We start from the raw sequence: 18,293 nt of genomic DNA, 5'->3' as shown, positions 1-18,293 counted from the left end.
GATAAAGCCAACAATATATTATATACTAACATTTGTTTTCATATACTATAAATAAAATAGGGTCAAAGTGAATTATGTGAATAGTGCAAAAAGTCAAAACGGTGCGAGTATTAAGGGACAGAGGGACTACCATTATTATTTTGTATATGCTATTTATTCGTTTTTTATGTACTATTTTATTTATGTACGCACGTCAAAATAAAAGTTTTTGTCCTTTCTCTATTTTGTCTTTTTGCTGTGTTATGTTTTTGCATGTATATCACATCATATGATTTTTACTTCCTCGTTAAAGTACTCACCCTATCCCCATTTAATCATCGCAATAGACTTTTCAAAGAGTTATGTGCTAAGTTATTGTAAACTTACTATTATAGTTTAATAGAAAAATAGGTATTAAGGAAGATAGTGAATTTTTGTTTTAATTGAATATTAGAGGATTTATGACCATAACTTCTAGTAGTGAGAAGAGAAATGTAATAAAATATTAATGACTCAAGCTATAAAAAAAAAGTATGACAATTAAATTGAGATGGACGAAAAAATTACGGGATTAAATTGGTATTAATAGATAATAGTGAATTAAAAGTCAACAATCTTCAAGGAAAAATCAAAAGATAAGGATATAAGGGGAAGTCAGAATTTGTAACCTCTCTACACAAGTTTTATGTGCATACTTTTCCAAGAAAATTTGGGATAGATTGGGACCTTTTTTTCCTTTACTAAAGCAGATTCTTTTAATTGATTTTCCTGCAACACCAAAGTAAGTAAACTCATCCTTGCTTATTTTGGCAATAATGTATCCACCTCCATCCTTGATTATACTCAAACTCCTCCTTTCCACTCTTCTTCTTGTCACTCCATCCCAATCTCTCTCGCAAGGCAACCACGAAGATGATCACGAGTCGTCGTCGCTCTTCTGCGAAAGCTGGCGGTTTTCTGTAGAGACTAACAACGCCGGAAATTGGTCAACTATACCCTCCCGTTGTTATGAGTTTGTAAACCACTACATGACCGGCGATCGATACGTGTCAGACTTAGGCGTTACCGGGAGAAATGCGTTGGACTATGCTAAAACCGTGGATATAGCCGGCGATGGGATGGATGCTTGGGTCTTTGACATTGATGAGACCCTTCTCTCGATGTTGGCTTACTATAAACTTCACAAATTTAGGTAATTAAGCTCTCTCTAAATCCCTCATTTTTGTTGTTGATAAAATAATACAAACTAATACTCCTGCTGCTAGTATAAATAAGGATGAATGCGACTCAACCCTTGTTAAGAAGCCTAGGACTTCATAGCTACTTCCTCCGTTTCAAAAAAATTGCAACATTATAATTAGCACGTTTGCCAAGATATAACTTTGACCTTAAATATCTCTAATCATACTTTTTATTTTTAATCTTAAAATTTAATATTATGAAAATATACAATGAAATCAATCCACCAGCACGGTTCGGCCCGCCATCTACTGCAGTACCGCTGACCATAATATATTGGCCAAGTACTAGCTAGAATACTAGTTTTCCCGGGTAAAACATGCTAGTTGTAGTTTATTGACCATCGATCTAACTTTATGGCTCAGTGCCAAAAATCTTAGGGAAGCATAAACTGCATAATGACTAACAAAAGGCGTTACATATTATTTGAAGGAGCACTACCTTGAAAGTAGAAGTAAAGTGGGGGTTGCGGCATAAACTAACCGTGTTGCCGGCAAGTTTGAGTCTATACAACGAGATTCGTCAACTTGGTTTCACCGTCTTCCTCTTAACCGGCAGGCCTGAATGGTTAAGGAACCAAACTGTAACAAATCTATTGTATGCCGGGTACAATGACTGGGAAAGATTGATTCTGAGGTACTTATATATACTTTAATACTTTTTCTTCTTTGATTTTTTTCGTTGCGAAACATGATCGATCAAGTTCAGCTAGCTATAGTTGAACTTAATTTCTAATTGTCGTTTTTGACTTTATGTATTTGATTATGTGTGATGATGTAGGCAGTCTTATGATGAAAGAAAAAAGGCTATCGATTACAAATCTGAAAACAGAAAGCAGCTAGAAGATGAAGGTTATAGAATCCATGGCAGCTTGGGAGATCAATGGAGTGACTTGCTTGGATATGCAACTGCACAACGATCGTTTAAATACCCTAATCTTATGTACTATGCCGCGTGATTTTGTTAGAGGCATTTGATTAAAAAATAACGCGTTTGCTTCAAATAATATTTACATTTTCTGTTTTAATATATTTCATAATTTTTTTTTTTACGTTGTGGTTTATATTATTTTTGAACATGAAAACGTAGTGCTTTACTCCTCTTATCCCACAACAGTTACAAACTTCCACCAACTTTCTCGTAATTTTAATCATTACTTTTTTACACCTATCAAAACTTTTACACATTTTTCTTACTTTATCCATACTTTATTATATTCTCACATTTTTACACTCTCTCCTTTTTTGTCTTCATATTTACGTAAATAGTAACTAGGGTTGAGCAGAAATACTGGGTACCCGATTTCGGACCAGGAATGGCAAAGGACCCGGGGTGTCCGGAGTTAGAGCTAGTACCGGCGGGACCGGTTCCGGCTCAAAATTTTAGGAATTGGCCGGCCATAACCGGTTCCGGCCGGTACCTAGTGGGTACTCGAAGGTACCGGTTCCGGGACCAGGTATCCAGTGGGACCAATTTCGGGATCAGGTACCCGGTACTAAACTGACACAAATAGTTCAAAAAGTATGATAATTAATTATTTTTTTGGGTTAAGGAGTCTAAAAAAATAACTTAAAATTGCCAAGCCAATAGTTTATTAAAAAAAAAAGGTATAAATTCATCTCAGACATAATTGTTAATGAAATCAAGCATTTAAAATGTGAAGGATAACCGGTTACCAGGTACTCGGTACTGTAACCGATTTCACCGGTTCTGGTACAGGTTCCAAAAAAATTGTACCTGGTCTGATCGGTTTCAAAAATTGGGAGACGGTTCTGATCGATTCTGGTACTGGTTTCTTTGGTTTTGACCGGGTACCCGGTTTCGGTTACCTCTAATTGTAACTATAGATATCATTTTGAAATAAAGATTTATGCATCTCTTTTATACAAGGGAACTCCTAAGGTCATTTTAGTAAATAGTCATTTTGTGTGTTCCTAAGAATAACTATAATACCCTTGATAAAGTTATAATTTAATGTAATTTAATTAATTAAAAAAATTATTGTAATAATTCTAAAAACTTATTAGTTAGTGGCATATTGCCAAAAAAAAAAAAAATCTATGCATGTGACAATCAAAAGTTAACAACAATTCAATTGAATTTGTCTAACAATCATGAAATCAAGTACTAAGGCAGTTAAAAAAATGGAATCCATCCCTCTCACATTTTTTTATTAAAAAATAAAACTTAGTCTTACACTTAATCACATCCTAATTTTATATGGTTATACAAGTACTTTGCATGAAAAATAAAATAAACAAGTAGAAAACACAATTTAACGTTTATTTTAAAATAATTTGTTATTGCATTAATTTCTAAATAGATTTTGTTGCATATAAATATGTTTTTTTTCTTTAGTTTTAAATAATTTTTCTTACATGTCTTAGCAAATGTGCATACTTTTAAGCATGTGTAGCGTGTGTCTATGAGTTTATTTTAATTAACAAATTAGAGAAGGTAATTTAAGTATTCTTTTAGTTCATTCTTATCAAACTTTAGTTTAGTAATGACAACGATGGAAATCTGTTAATTATGATTTAATCTCTTAGGATATTTGATGTATATAGACTTCTAGTCACATTAGTGTACCTAATTCTATTAGAACTCATATTGTAATCCTCGTATATTTGATCAATGAAATACACTCCAATTCAAGGAACTTTCACAAATCTAACATGGTATCACAACTAAGATTTAATTAGCTTCAACAAATATTTTATAGATCCAAATAAAACTTGTGCAGTTGTGCGCACACACATTATCTTCCGCATTGCACCAATTTTCTCTTAACAATCCGAAGTTTTTTTAAATTTATTTGTCAAGATTATATATTTTGCTCCGTGCACCACTTGCTTGCATTACAATAAGATTTAATTTTTTGCTTGCTTAATTATTGCGCCAACTTTGATACTCACTTGTTGGACTGCCTTCTGGGATCTCATCCAAATTTACTACAGTTACTACGGTTGGCATCAAATTGAAGAGGTGACTTTTGTTTTTGATAGATTATATATTTGTATAGAATAATTATATTTGTAATTAGATTATTTAATTACCATTGTAACTTTGTTAAACCATAATTGTATAGCTTGTATAAATAGCTTTGTTAATTAATGAAATAATCACGGATTACATTCTCATATGGTATCAGTTGTTTAACCCTATACCTAGCCGTCCTCCCTCCCTCCTCTTACTTCTTCTTCTTCGTCGCACCTTTCTCCGTGGCTGAGAAAACCAATTTCCATTCTGCCCTCACGGTCGCTAATGTGAAATCCCTCATCTCCATCACTCTAGACTTTGAAACTGCTCAATATCATGAATGGGCCACTCTATTCAAAGTTCAAGCCATGGTGTATTTGGTGCTCGAACATATCATCCCTCCAACTGACGACAAAGAACTTGCGACATACAATGCTGCTAAGGCTGCTGATCTCCCCCTTTGGAAGCGTCTCGGCGCGGTTGTCCTTCAATGGATATATGCCACTGTGTTTAGATTTTGAAATTGATTTTTGGAAATTGAATTTTGTACTAAGTTCCGTAATGGGAACGGGCTCGGGAATTGGACTTTAGATTTTGGATTTTGGAATTACACTTTAGCAATTGGGACTTTCGCATGAAGTTGCACCAACCACCTAGCAAGGATAATAGTATCGTCATCATCCCATTAGGAGAGACACAAATTAGGTGTCTACACATAGAAATTGTATTATTTTCAGAGGCGTGAATGCAAGCCCGGAGACCATTCTCCATCTTTCATAGGTACACGTTCAACAATGGAAACAAGCAGCGGTTATACTAGCATGTAGGGAAGGCGTGTCACATCCCAAAGACATGTTGGGGTAGCTGTTTACAAGATTGGGTGTTGCCTCCATGGTAGCTTCATCTCTTCTGGTGGATGCTGCCTGGAAAGTATTGAAGAAGGAGAAGAGAAATCAATGGAAAGCAGTGATAGGTTGGGAGGAAGACACGGGCCAGGAGCCAAAGTTGCGTGGAGTAGCTAGGGTATTTGCCGGCTTGTTTGCCCCTTCAGGCTAAATGCCAGGCCATACTAAGAGGAACAACCAAAGCAGCAAGGATTGCTACCAATGTGGTGATTAAAACTGACTGCGTGGAAGCAGTCCAAGCAATCAAGGATCCTTCGAATGCAGCAGCAGATATTTTAGCAATAATTGAGGATATAAGAAAGGAAACAACCAAATTCCAATATTATGTTTGTATTAAGGTTAATAGGGACCAAGTTTGTAAGGTCCATAACCTCGCTCAACGTGAGAGGATGGGAAGCTAGTTTTGTTTTGTTTTGTTTAAACTGTCAAAAAAAAAAAAACTTTGAAAAGTTTTGGTTTGATTTATACATTCCAATGCTACTTTTAGGAGGTATGCGAGGCGACAACCTGTTATGTTTGTCAAAAATATGACAGATGCAAAAAAGAGAAAAAGGAGAAAAAGGGCAAGAAATAAATGACAAAAACTACAATCAGAAAAAAAAAAAAAAAAAAAAAAAAAGCGACAAAGTGAGAGAGAAAGATCCATTTTTTAAAATAAAAGTATCATTTCTTTAAAATAGGTACAATTTGTTTCTAAAAAAATATTATTGTTCAATTTTTTTACCATTACTTTATTTTTTTCATATCCATAATCAATCTAAAAAATAAACATAAAAATATTAATTTTTTTTTTTGACAACAACATTTTTTAGTCTTTTTGTTGTGTTATGTAATTGGTTATACATAACTGATAATTGTTATGCATACAAATTTCCCTCCACCTTTTCGCCATGCATAACTAAACAACAATTAGGTTAAGCACAAAAATTAAAGCTTCTATAAGTACTGATACATCTAATTTATCGAAACTCATTGCCCATGGATAAAGAAAAATTGTTTCAACATCAAAAACTAGAGCAAACATATGATAACGGATTCAAAATTGTAACCAAGCATCCCGTTATTCAAAATTGTCGTTCCTAAACCTAATTCCACTCAATTTAACATATTTTGTCATATCGGGCCACGACTTCATACTCATAACAAGCCGTGCTTTTTCCTTCTCCGTGCCGAGTGCTGTCTCTAGGTAAAATATCTATCGAGCGCAAATTTTTCGCTGTATCCGGGTACAGCCAGAGTTGGTTGTACCCCCATCCAAAACGACGTCGTTTTATGTTGTTTAAGATGAACATTAATATACTGGTATAAAAATTAACATTTACTATTTCGGAAATGAACATTTATTTATTTATTTGGAAATGAACATTTACTCTTTCGGAAATGAACATTTATTTATTTATTTGTAAATGAACATTTATCTACTCATTCGAATATGAACGTTTATCTAATTATTTGACATTCCTCATTTATTCAACCAATTTAGAAATGCATTTATCTACTGATTGTGAAATGAGTATTTACTAATTTTAAAATGAACTTAGTTATTGCATTACGATGTTATTACTTTGAACATATGTTTACATTATCTCGAAATAAAATCCTTATAGAACACCGTTGGATTTTGAATTTGTCCGATTGTTGGTTCTACACATTGATTCTTCTGAGCTTGTACATCTTAGTCATTAACTCAGGAAGATTGCCATTATTTCATTTCTGGACAATTAGGCATTACCTTTATGTGTAGTAGTGATTAAGATTAAGGTGTAGAAACTTTGTGTTTTGGTTCATAAGTTTATCTGTTTTGCACCTTCTCTACATTGATCAAAAAAATTTGTAATGGTCTAAAGCCAGGATCAATCGGCAAGCTAAACAAGTTCTAAGAGAAGAGACTTGCAGATTATCTACATTTTTCTTGTGAACAACCAACTCTATTCTTCTATAGGATGAAAGACTACAAAAGGAAATGACAGCAATTGAAAATATTGATAATTCCTTCAAATTCTTCCGGTGTCAATCTGGTATTGTTTACATAAGTGGACTTAATAGAACAATAACGAACAAAGATTACAAAAGGTATGAACAAATAAAATAAAAAGTATGAACATGCAATTTCATTATGAACATTAACTAGATGATTATTATGAAAAAAAATAAACAAGAAACAAACAATTAAACAAAAAAGAACAAACAATATAAAAAAGAACATAAAATTCCAGAAGAAAGAACAAACAATACAACAATTATGAACAATTCTATGATGAATTTGAAAAAACAACATGAAAAAACAAACAGTACAACAAGAAAGAACAAACAATACAAAAAGAAAGAATTATCATTACTAGCGCTTGTAAAAACATAAAAGATCAATGAAGAGTTTAATTCATTATGAACATTAACCATATGATTATTATAAACAAACAAATAAACAAGAAAAAACAAACAATATAAAAAAGAACATAAAATTCCAGAAGAAAGAACAAACAATACAACAATAAGTTTGATGAATGAATTTAAAAAACAACATGAAAGAACAAACAGTACAACAAGAAAGAACAAACAATACAAAAAGAAAGAATAAACAATACTGGCGCTTGTAAAAACATAAAAGATTAATGAAAAGTTTAATTTCATTATGAACATTAACCATATGATATTATAAACAAACAAATAAACAAGAAAGAACAAACAATATAAAAAAGAACATAAAATTCCAGAAGAAATTGATAAGGTCAATAAGCTTGTTTTTGACTTATCATGTTGACTTTAATATTGACTTTTTGTTTTGGAGGGAAATTCTGTTATAACAGAGTTCCTAACTGATTTCTTTTCTGTTATTTCTCTTCTTTGCCTTAACTGCTTTGTGAGATTAGTTTCTCGCTTTCCTTTTAGCTTATAAATAGATTACAAGTTCCTATAATCATTTCATTCAGAAAATTAATAAAAATCTTCTTCCTTCTCTCTTCTCGATCTCTTTCCTACTCACTATTAGTTTCTGCTATGGTTTGAGTTCTTCAAACTCAAACTATTTGCTCTTTACTGTTTAAGGGTTGCCCTGATTGTAACATTGGTATCAGAGAAGTTGAGCAATTGCTGCTTGAAACTATTTGTTTCGCCATTGTTTGAGCTTCAATCCAGCCTTGCACATTAACTGTTTGATACATTGTCAAACTGAAAGATAACACCAGAAGGTCAATCTGGCGCCTGCAATTACTAAAAAAGTGACTGCAATAGAGGATCAGCTAAGGATTCAGGAGGAGAAATGGGAAGAACAACAAGCTCAGAACAAATTACTCCAAGAATCACTTAAAAGTATGATGATCACAATGCAAGAAATGAATGAAAGGCTCAAGATAGCTGAAGACATGAGGAGTTCAGATTCTTCTTCTTCTTCATCATCTTCAAGGAATAGCTCACAAACTGATGGAACTCAATCCACCAAAATCCGAGGGTATGCTCCTAAACTGGAATTTCCTAAGTTTGATGGAAAAAACCCAAGAATGTGGATCAAGAAATGTAACAAATACTTCAATCTGTGTAAAATTCAGGAAGAACAGAAAGTTGATTTAGCTAGCCTTAACATGGTGGATAAAGCTGAGCATTGGGTATCTAGTTAGTTGTCCATTAGAAGAAACGTGGATTGGTTTGATTTTATTGTGGATGTGTCTACTAGATTTAAAGATGAAATTGGTTGCAATGTGGTAGAAAAGTTCAATAGGTTACAGCAGTTGACATCCATTGAAACTTATATTGATGATTTTGAGGAGTTGAGATCTTTAATGCTTCAACAGAATCATGTCTTACATGATTCTTATTTTCTGGAAAGCTTTATGGGGGGTCTAAAACCTACAATTAAACCTATGGTTCGAGATTCCAAACCCACTTCAGTCTCTGAAGCTATTCAATATGCTAGATACCAGAAAGAAACCTTGTCTGCAAGTCACTCGAAAACACAAAAAAATTCCTATTCTGACTATAGTGGAACCAAGACTATGTTAGGTTATGATATATATGAACAACATAAATCATGCAGAAAAACCTTAATGCCAGGATACATATTAATTGCACATAATCATATAATTAGTCTAGGATGCATACACTTTGTAGCGTGCCCTCCCTAGCTGCGCCCGAACCGAACAAGAACAAGTCTTTAGGACTCCAAGTGTCGTCCCTCCGTAGAAAGTCCACAGCACGTCCGGATCCGCCTTAAGATTGACCAACTAGAATCGCCCTTAAGGTACTATTATTTTCGGGTAAATAAGGCAAGAATTTTGACTGATTTTTCTGCTTAAAAATCCTAGCTTTGAATACTTGAAATCTCGTGTATAAATTTGTGAACCTAGGCACATATTTATAGAGTCATGGAAAAGGATTTAGAATCCTATTAGAATACCAATTAGTTTAATTAGAATCCCTTTAGAACTCTATTAAATAAATTCTATCTACTAGGATTAGGATTTAATCATAGAACGAATTCCAATAGCTTTAGGATTCGTATCGCACACAACCACACACGACCAAGAGCACCGCACAGCCTGCGCAAGCCTCGCGGCCCACGCGAGCTGCACAGCTCGCAGCCTACGAGCATTGCTCGCAGCCCATGTTGCGCGCGCGCCATGCTGGGCCTGGCCTTGTGTTGGGCCTGGCGTGGCCTTGCTTCGTTGTGTTGATGCGCATGGCTTGCTGGACGCAGGCCTGGTTTCGTGCTGGGCCTTCGTCTAGCAAGTCTCGTCCGATGCTAATTCGTACGACGCGCTTCCGATTAAATTCCCGATTCCGAAATTCATTTCCGATACGAACAATATTTAACATTTCCGATTCCGAAATTAATTTCCGTATCGAACAAATATTTAATATTTCCGTTTCCGGAATTATTTTCCGATTCCGATAATATTTCCGATTCTGACAATATTTCCGTTTCCGGCAATATTTCCGATTTCCGATAATATTTTCCGATACGTACCATGTTTCCGTTTCCGGCAACATCTACGACTTGGATAATATTTATATTTCCGATACGATCCATATTTCCGTTTCCGGCAATATCATCGTTTCCGGAGTATTCATTTACTTGCCTTTGACGATCTTAGCTCCCACTGAAACCAAGATCCGTCGATTCGGAATATCCATAGATGGAGTATTTAATGCCATTAAATACTTGATCCGTTTACGTACTATTTGTGTGACCCTACGGGTTCAGTCAAGAGTAAGCTGTGGATTAATATCATTAATTCCAGTTGAACTGAAGCGGCCTCTAGCTAGGCATTCAGCTCACTTGATCTCACTGAATTATTAACTTGTTAATTAATACTGAACCGCATTTATTAGACTTAACATTAAATGCATACTTGGACCAAGGGCATTATTTCCTTCAGTCTCCCACTTGTCCTTAGGGACAAGTGTGCATTTCCTAATTCCTTTGTCGCTCGATGCTTGCTCTTGAACATAAGGTAAGAGTTGTCATCCTTATTATGTCCAGAGGTGTTTCTCGGTTTCAGAGTTCAACTGATCAAATAAACAGATAATCATAGCCTATGATTCATCTGAGCACGGCCATGCATTTTGCAGTTTCTAGCTCTCCGAGTGGCCTTGTACACCTTTCAGCATCTCATCCCGATTTATGGGAGGACAATCCCAATCTTGTAATCTTGAGATTAGACTTCGTTTGATAGGTGATTACCTGAGCGTTGCCTTTATAACCTCCTTTTAAGGTGCGACAGTTGACAACGTCAAAGTAAGCAGTTCTCAAACAAGTAATCTCAAATCACTCAAGTATTGAGGATTAGTGTCTAATAATTTTAATGAAATTTACTTATGACAGATTTTCATCTCTTACAATAAAGTTTCATAGGTCTGTCCGATACTAGTCTTCCCAAAGTAAGTATCTATGCAAATGATTACGACATTGCCATGTCCACATAGTTCAAGAAACAGAACTACTAGTCATCTTGCATTCTAGTCGTCTAACGCTTTCTATGCGTCCATCTTTATAGAAAACTCCGACCAGGGACCATTTTCAACTTTTAACATTCAAGTTCACTTGATAGACATTTCTTAGTCACAGGACTGGTCCTGACAGTCTATCTTGAATATATCGTCAAATTGAAGGGACTCATCATTTAATAAACCACAAATTAAATGGAAAAATGAATTCTATTCATTTATTGTGAACGATTAACCAATAATGTTTTACAAAGTATTAACCTCTAAAACTTTAAAACATTAAACAAGGACATCAAAGCCATTCTCCAATATGCTTGATTCCCATAGCCGCAGTGTGCGAGTTGTGCTTCGCCTGCGGTAGAGGTTTAGTCAATGGAACTGAGATGTTATCATCAGTTCCAATCTTGCTTATCTCGACTTCTTAACATTTCCTATTCCGGAATTAATTTCCGTTTCGAACAAATATTTAATATTTCCTTTTTCATAATTATTTTCCGATTCCGATAATATTTCCGATTCTGACAATATTTCCGTTTCCGGCAATATTTCCGATTTCCGATAATATTTTCCGATACGTACCATGTTTCCGTTTTCGGCAACATCTACGACTTGGATAATATTTATATTTCCGATACGATCCATATTTCCGTTTCCGGCAATATCATCGTTTCCGAAGTATTCATTTACTTGCCTTTGAGGATCTTAGCTCCCACTGAAACCAAGATCCGTCGATTCGGAATATCCATAGATGGAGTATTTAATGCCATTAAATACTTGATCCGTTTACGTACTATTTGTGTGACCCTACGGGTTCAGTCAAGAGTAAGCTGTGGATTAATAACATTAATTCCACTTGAACTGAATCAGCCTCTAGCTAGGCATTCAGCTCACTTAATGTCACTGAATTATTAACTTGTTAATTAATACTGAACCGCATTTATTAGACTTAACATTAAATGCATACTTGGACCTAGGGCATTATTTCCTTCAAACTAATAGTGTAGTACCTGTTTTGGTTAACTCAAAGCCACCCTTGCTACCAAATCCTGGCAAGATCAACCCAAAAAGGCCTTATAAATACATTCCTGCAGATGTTAGGCAAGAAAAGATAGCAAAAGGCTTGTGTTACTACTGTGACCAGCCTTATGACAGAAACCACAAGTGTAAGTTTAAAGAACCCCAATTATTTCAAGTAGAAATTGCTGGATCTAGTTTGGGTAATGATGATGATGATGATGATATGGATGAATTTGATGATAGTTTCATGGCTATTGAGAGTAATCATGAACTAGTGATATCTCTACATGCTTTGTTTGGGAATCAGTCTTTTCAAACCATGAGGGTGAAAGGGATGATTAATGGTCTCCCAATACATATTTTAATTGATTCTGGTAGCACACACAATTTCTTGGACCTATCAATTGCAACTAAGTTGGGGTGTAAAGTAGAGTCTACATTAACTCAGGCAGTAACAGTAGCTGATGGGAATCATATATCATGTCAACATAAGTGTGAGGCTTTAACTTGGTCAATGCAAGGCAGGCAATTCACTGCAGATGTGATGCTGATCTCTTTGGGGTCCTGTGATATGGTTTTAGGAGTGCAATGGTTAGCAACCTTGGGATCTATATGTTGGGATTTCAAGAAATTACTGATGGAGTTTATGATTGGTGAAGAAAAGTGCAAGTTGAGGGGTGTCCCACCTAAGAAAATTAAAGTGATTTAAGGTAGTTCATCCATGAAATTGTTAGAGGGTGCAGCTCATCTGTGTTTACTACAAGTGGTGGATACTGCCAATGATAAGGAGCATAGTGAGATTGTCCTACAGTCCATGGAAAGTTCTGCATCTCAGGTTCAAACTCAAATTGATGCTTTAAAATTGAAATACAAAACAGTTTTTGAAGATCCAACTACTTTGCCTCCTCAGAGAGGGGTGTTTGATCACAAAATCCCTTTGTCAGTTGGTGCTGGTCCTGTTAATATCAGGCCTTACAGATACCCTCTTAAACAAAGAGATGTTATTGAACAAATCATACAAGAAATACTGGAAAGAGGGATAATACAGAATAGTTCTAGTCTATTTGCTTCCCCTGTGGTCTTGGTTGGAAAGAAAGATGGAACTTGGAGAATGTGTGTAGATTATAGAGAACTGAACAAAAGGACTGTGAAGGATAAATTTCCTATTCCTGTCATTGATGAGCTAATAGATGAGTTGGCAGGAGCAACTATGTTTACTAAGTTGGACTTGAGAGCTGGTTACCACCAACTTAGAGTACATGAAGGGGATGTGTTTAAGACTGCATTTAAAACCCATACTGGTCATTATGAGTTTCTGGTGATGCCTTTTGGGCTAACAAATGCACCAACGTCTTTTCAAGGGTGGATGAATGATGTTTTTAGACCTCTGTTGAGGAAGTGTGTGCTGGTATTCTGTGATGATATATTGGTATACATCAGTAACATTACAGAACATTTGAAACACTTGGAGGAATTCTTCAAACTGATGCAATACAATATGATGGCAGCAAAGGATAGCAAGTGCATATTTTCTACTGATAAAGTAGAGTATTTAGGTCATTTTATCTCTGCTAAAGGGGTGGAAACAGATCCTAAGAAAATTTCTGCCATATCAAGCTGGCCAGTTCCTACTTCAGTCAAAGATTTAAGAAGTTTTTTGGGATTAGCTAGATATTACAGAAAATTTTTGAGGCCATTATGTTGTCATTAGCAAGGAATTGACTAATTTATTGAAAAAGGAGTATTTGCCTGGAATGACAATGCTCAATCATCTTTTTAAAAATTGAAAGAAGCCTTGACTTCAGCTCCAGTTTTGGCAGTTCCTGACTTTTCTAAATCTTTTTTTCTAGAAACAGATGCATCAAAAACTGGAATAGGAGTTGTTCTCATGCAGGATAATCACCCACTTGCTTTCATCAGTAGATCTTTGGGTCCCAAATGGCAAAGGCTATCTGTTTATGAAAAGGAGTTGTTGGCTATTGTCTTTGCTGTACAGAAATGGGAACAATATTTGATTGCTGGTCATTTCATCATCAGGACAGATCAAAAGAGTTTAAAATGGTTACTACAGCAGAAGAATTCTACCCCTTTCCAACAACTTTGGTTGTCAAAGTTGATGGGTTTTGATTATGAAATACAATTTAAGAGTGGTAAGGAGAATGTAGCTGCTGATGCTTTGTCTAGGGTACAGGGAGCTGAATTATTATGCATGGCTATATCTTTAGTCTCTTCAGACTTGCATGATCAAAGTAAGAGTAGTTATGCTAATTGTTGTGGGCAAAATTACCATGCCTCCGTGTACCAATGAGGATGCGACACATGGCACGTATTACGCCCCCTAAGCAGAAACCATACGAAGACTAGACCACAGCATGGGTATCAATCTACGTATTTACAATGTATATGTATTTGTATTTAAGAATGTATAAATGTATGTAATGTACCTATACCTGAAAAGGGGCCTAGGTAGTAGGTATTCCAAGTGGTATAATTAGCACAATAGGCCCAAAAAGCCCACTATTGCCAAAAGGGCCAGGGAATTGTAAGGAGAAAGGACACATGTCCTCCTCCCATACCCTAGCCAATCATGTAAAGGGAATATTAGGTCATTCCCACAAAAACCTAGTACTATAAATAGTCCCACTTCCCTAGAAAAAGGGGTCACAATCAATACATTCAAGAGCAATTGCTGCTCTGCCTTCTCTCTACTTTCTCTCTCTATAAAAATACAATCTTGTGAAATCCTTAAAAGTTACCGGAAAACCTCCAAGGTATCTCACCGGAAAAACCCCACAACACTAATGATAACAATATTCTTAATATTGTCACTCAGTTACAACAAGGGCAATCTGTTGCTCACTACAAGCTACAAGATGGGTTGTTACATAAAAATGCAAGATTGGTAATTGGTCCTGATGAGAATCTAAGGAGCAAATTTCTGAATTGGCATCATGCCTCACCTGAGTGTGGGAATTCTGGCAGAGACATTACTTTGAAGAAGCTAAAGACTTTGTTTTCATGGAGAGGAATGACAAAGGATGTTATACAGTATGTCAGAAAGTGTCCCACTTGTCAACTTTCTAAGTATGACACCTCTGCAAAGCCTGGATTATTACAACCCCTACCAATACCTGAAGAAGTTTGGGTAGACATCTTAATGGACTTTATTGGAGGATTTCCTAAATCCAATGGAAAAGAAGTTATTTTTGTGGTAGTTGAAAGATTGGGTAAATATGCTCATTTTGTTGCCTTGTCACACCCCTATTCTGCTGTTGAAGTTGCCCAAGCCTACCTTGATCATATATTTAAACTACATGATTGGCCAAAGAGTATTGTAAGTGATAGAGATGTCATCTTCTTAAGTCAGTTCTGGAGTGGCTTAGCTCTGTTCATGGCTTAGCTCTACAGTGGAAAAGTTTGGCTTAGCTCTGTTCATGGCCAGCAAAAAGCTCCGTCCTTATTTCTTAGCTCACAAAATAGTGGTCTACACAGATCAACCGCTCAAACTGCCATTTACAAAGCTGGAGGCGTCAGGACGAATGCTGAATTGGGCAATAGAGCTGAACGCCTTTGATATCACCTATGAGCCGAGGAAAGCTGTCAAGGGGCAGGCATGTGCCGACTTTATTGTTGAAATGTCGAGGCCAGACTTTGCCAATAATACAAACACGGTGTGGACAGTGTATGTAGACGGTTCATCCACACAGAATGGATGTGGAGCTGGGATAATCTGTCACTCCCCAGAAGGAGATACTTTTGAGTATGATATGCGATTTAACTTCCAGGCGTCAAATAATGAAGCGGAATATGAAGCACTGCTTTGTGGCATTAAAATGTGTAAGGCGGCAGGCGCCGAGGAGATTGTAGCACTATTTGACTCCCAACTGATTGTGAGCCAAGTTAATGGGACCTACGAAGCTAGGGATCCGACTATGGTCAAATACATGCAGGCCGTCCATCAGGAAGTAGAGCCACTGAAAAGTTTTGAAGTAAGGCAAGCCCCTCGCTCGGAAAATAACCAAGCTGATGCCCTGTCAAAATTGGCAAGTTCCGCGTCTTGTGATACCCCTCGGCACGTGTTTTGGGAGGTAAAAGAACACAAAAGTGTTGAGCAAATGGAGGTGGAAACTCTTGACAGGACGTCCACATGGATGGATGACATAGTAAACTTCAAAATGAATGGAGTCTTGCCCGAAGACTCAAGGGAAGCGGCAAAACTTCAGAAGAAATGCTCTTGGTTTGAAATGTGGAACGACACCCTCTATAAAAAGGCCTACTCCCGTCCTTTGTTAAGATGTGTAACACCTGAGAAGGGGCAGGAAATTTTAGAAGACCTTCATCAGGGGTTGTGCAGCTCGCATATTGGTGGAAGGGCTTTGGCTGAAAAGGCACTTCGAACCGGCTATTACTGGCCGACTCTTAAGGAGGACGCAATTTCACTGGTCCAGAAGTGTGACAAATGCCAGCGTTTTTCTCACCTAATACACCGACTGGCACGAGTTCTGACGCCCATTACAAGCCCAATTCCATTTGCTAAGTGGGGGATGGATCTTCTAGGCCCATTTACGGCCGCACCAGGAGGAAGGCGTTATGTCATCGTTGCTGTAGATTACTTCACCAAATGGGTGGAGGCAGAAGCGCTCAAAAACATAAAAACTACTGATGTGAGAGCATTCATTTGGAAGAACATCATGACTCGCTTTGGGATTCCACAGGCTATCGTCTTCGATAATGGGCCCCAGTTTGAGACGCCTAAGCTGAAAAAGTGGCTGGCAGATCACGGCATACACACTTGTTTTGCATCAGTCGGACGTCCCCAAGCCAATGGTCAGGTAGAGGCGTTCAACAAAATTATCTCCGAAGGAATGAAAAAGAAGCTTGACGAAGCCAAAGGTCTATGGGCTGATGAGCTGCCAAATGTCTTATGGTCCATCCGCACCACGGCTAAGAATTCAATCGGTGAAACACCCTTCTTGCTAGCCTATGGCGCCGAGGCTGTCCTACCCATAGAAATGTGTGAACCAATGTTGAGAGTCATGCTGTATGACGAAAATGCTAACTGGGAGACAATGAAAGCAGCCCTGGACTTCCTGCCCGAGGTTAGAGGAAATGCAGCGCTCAGACAACAGCTGTACAAGATAAGAATGGCAAGAGAATACAACAAGAAAGTCTCTAATAGAGTGCTCAAAGTGGGAGATTTTGTCCTCAGGAAAATGGAATCCACAGGACGAGCAAACGAACAGGGTAAGCTGACGCCCACTTGGGAGGGACCTTATGAGATCTATGATGAGGTTAGAGATGGAACCTACCGCATTCAAGACATGCAGGGCCGGCCTATTTTGCGCACTTGGAATGCCGACAATCTCAAGAAGTATTTCTTCTAAATATGTGCTAAGCTTTGTCTTACGTACCACGATCCATTGCCCAAGGGGCGGCCTCTAATGGTCATAGTAGGGTAGTAATTACTTTTGTAACCGGCTAAATTCGCCTTGCAAAGTTATAAATAATACTACTCTATTTGTCTCGTAATATTTATTGCTCGCACAATGAATATAAAAATGTACACTCCAATGCATAACCAAAGCCTAATTGTATGACGGCCTGAGAAGTGGCCCAGATTAGCAAAAACTCTCAGCAAGACTAATTGTTTGAAGCCTAATAAGTGGCCCAGATTAGCACCAAGTTGTAGGCTGATCACCTATCTAACTCCCTTCCCAGTATAGCAAGCCGCTGGCCAACCAGTACGGCATAGTAAGTGCCAGCGGCATAAATAAACTTAAATCATAAGTTATTTGTTCAAAAAGCTCAGCGGCATGAACAACTTTGAAACATAGGTTGTTTGCTCAATAGCTCAGCGGCACGAATAACTTTGAAACAAAGGTTGTTTGCTCAAATGTGCGGCGGCACGAACATTTGGCCGTCCAGTCCATTTGACGAGCATGTCTAGCGGCAATCATACCTATTGATTGACTTGCGTCAATCAATATCGGTATAGACACGCTCGCCAAGGAAAGAGACGACCACAGTAGTGCCTAGCGCATGCTCAGTTGCCTGCGGCACCAATAACTTTGAAACAAAGGTTGTTTGCTCAAAAGTGCGGCGGCACGAACATTTGGCCGTCCAGTCCATTTGACGAGCATGTCTAGCGGCAATCATACCTATTGATTGACTTGCGTCAATCAATATCGGTATAGACACGCTCGCCAAGGAAAGAGACGACCACAGTAGTGCCTA

General features: G+C 37.1%; 1 protein-coding gene across 1 annotated transcript; it reads left to right on the top strand.

Annotated features, from left to right (window-relative positions):
• Positions 1–560: 560 nt before the first annotated feature.
• On the top strand, positions 561–2,269 carry LOC110799480 (acid phosphatase 1). Its single transcript, XM_022004747.2, has 3 exons — positions 561–1,171; positions 1,651–1,854; positions 1,999–2,269. Exons 1-3 carry the CDS (start codon positions 795–797, stop codon positions 2,174–2,176), a joined length of 759 nt encoding a protein of 252 aa, XP_021860439.2. The 5' UTR covers positions 561–794; the 3' UTR covers positions 2,177–2,269.
• The last annotated feature ends 16,024 nt before the right edge of the window (positions 2,270–18,293 follow it).

Source organism: Spinacia oleracea, chromosome 2 (assembly GCF_020520425.1).
Source record: "Spinacia oleracea cultivar Varoflay chromosome 2, BTI_SOV_V1, whole genome shotgun sequence".
In the NCBI taxonomy this organism is placed as follows: Eukaryota; Viridiplantae; Streptophyta; class Magnoliopsida; order Caryophyllales; family Amaranthaceae; genus Spinacia; species Spinacia oleracea.
This window is presented reverse-complemented; position numbering and strand designations above follow the sequence as displayed.

Coding starts and splice junctions, on each gene's coding strand:
- LOC110799480 (XM_022004747.2), top strand. CDS start 795: ATGTATCCACCTCCATCCTTGATTATACTCAAACTCCTCCTTTCCACT. Junction 1,172..1,650: donor TATAAACTTCACAAATTTAG/GTAATTAAGCTC, acceptor TATTATTTGAAG/GAGCACTACCTTGAAAGTAG. Junction 1,855..1,998: donor TGGGAAAGATTGATTCTGAG/GTACTTATATAT, acceptor GTGATGATGTAG/GCAGTCTTATGATGAAAGAA.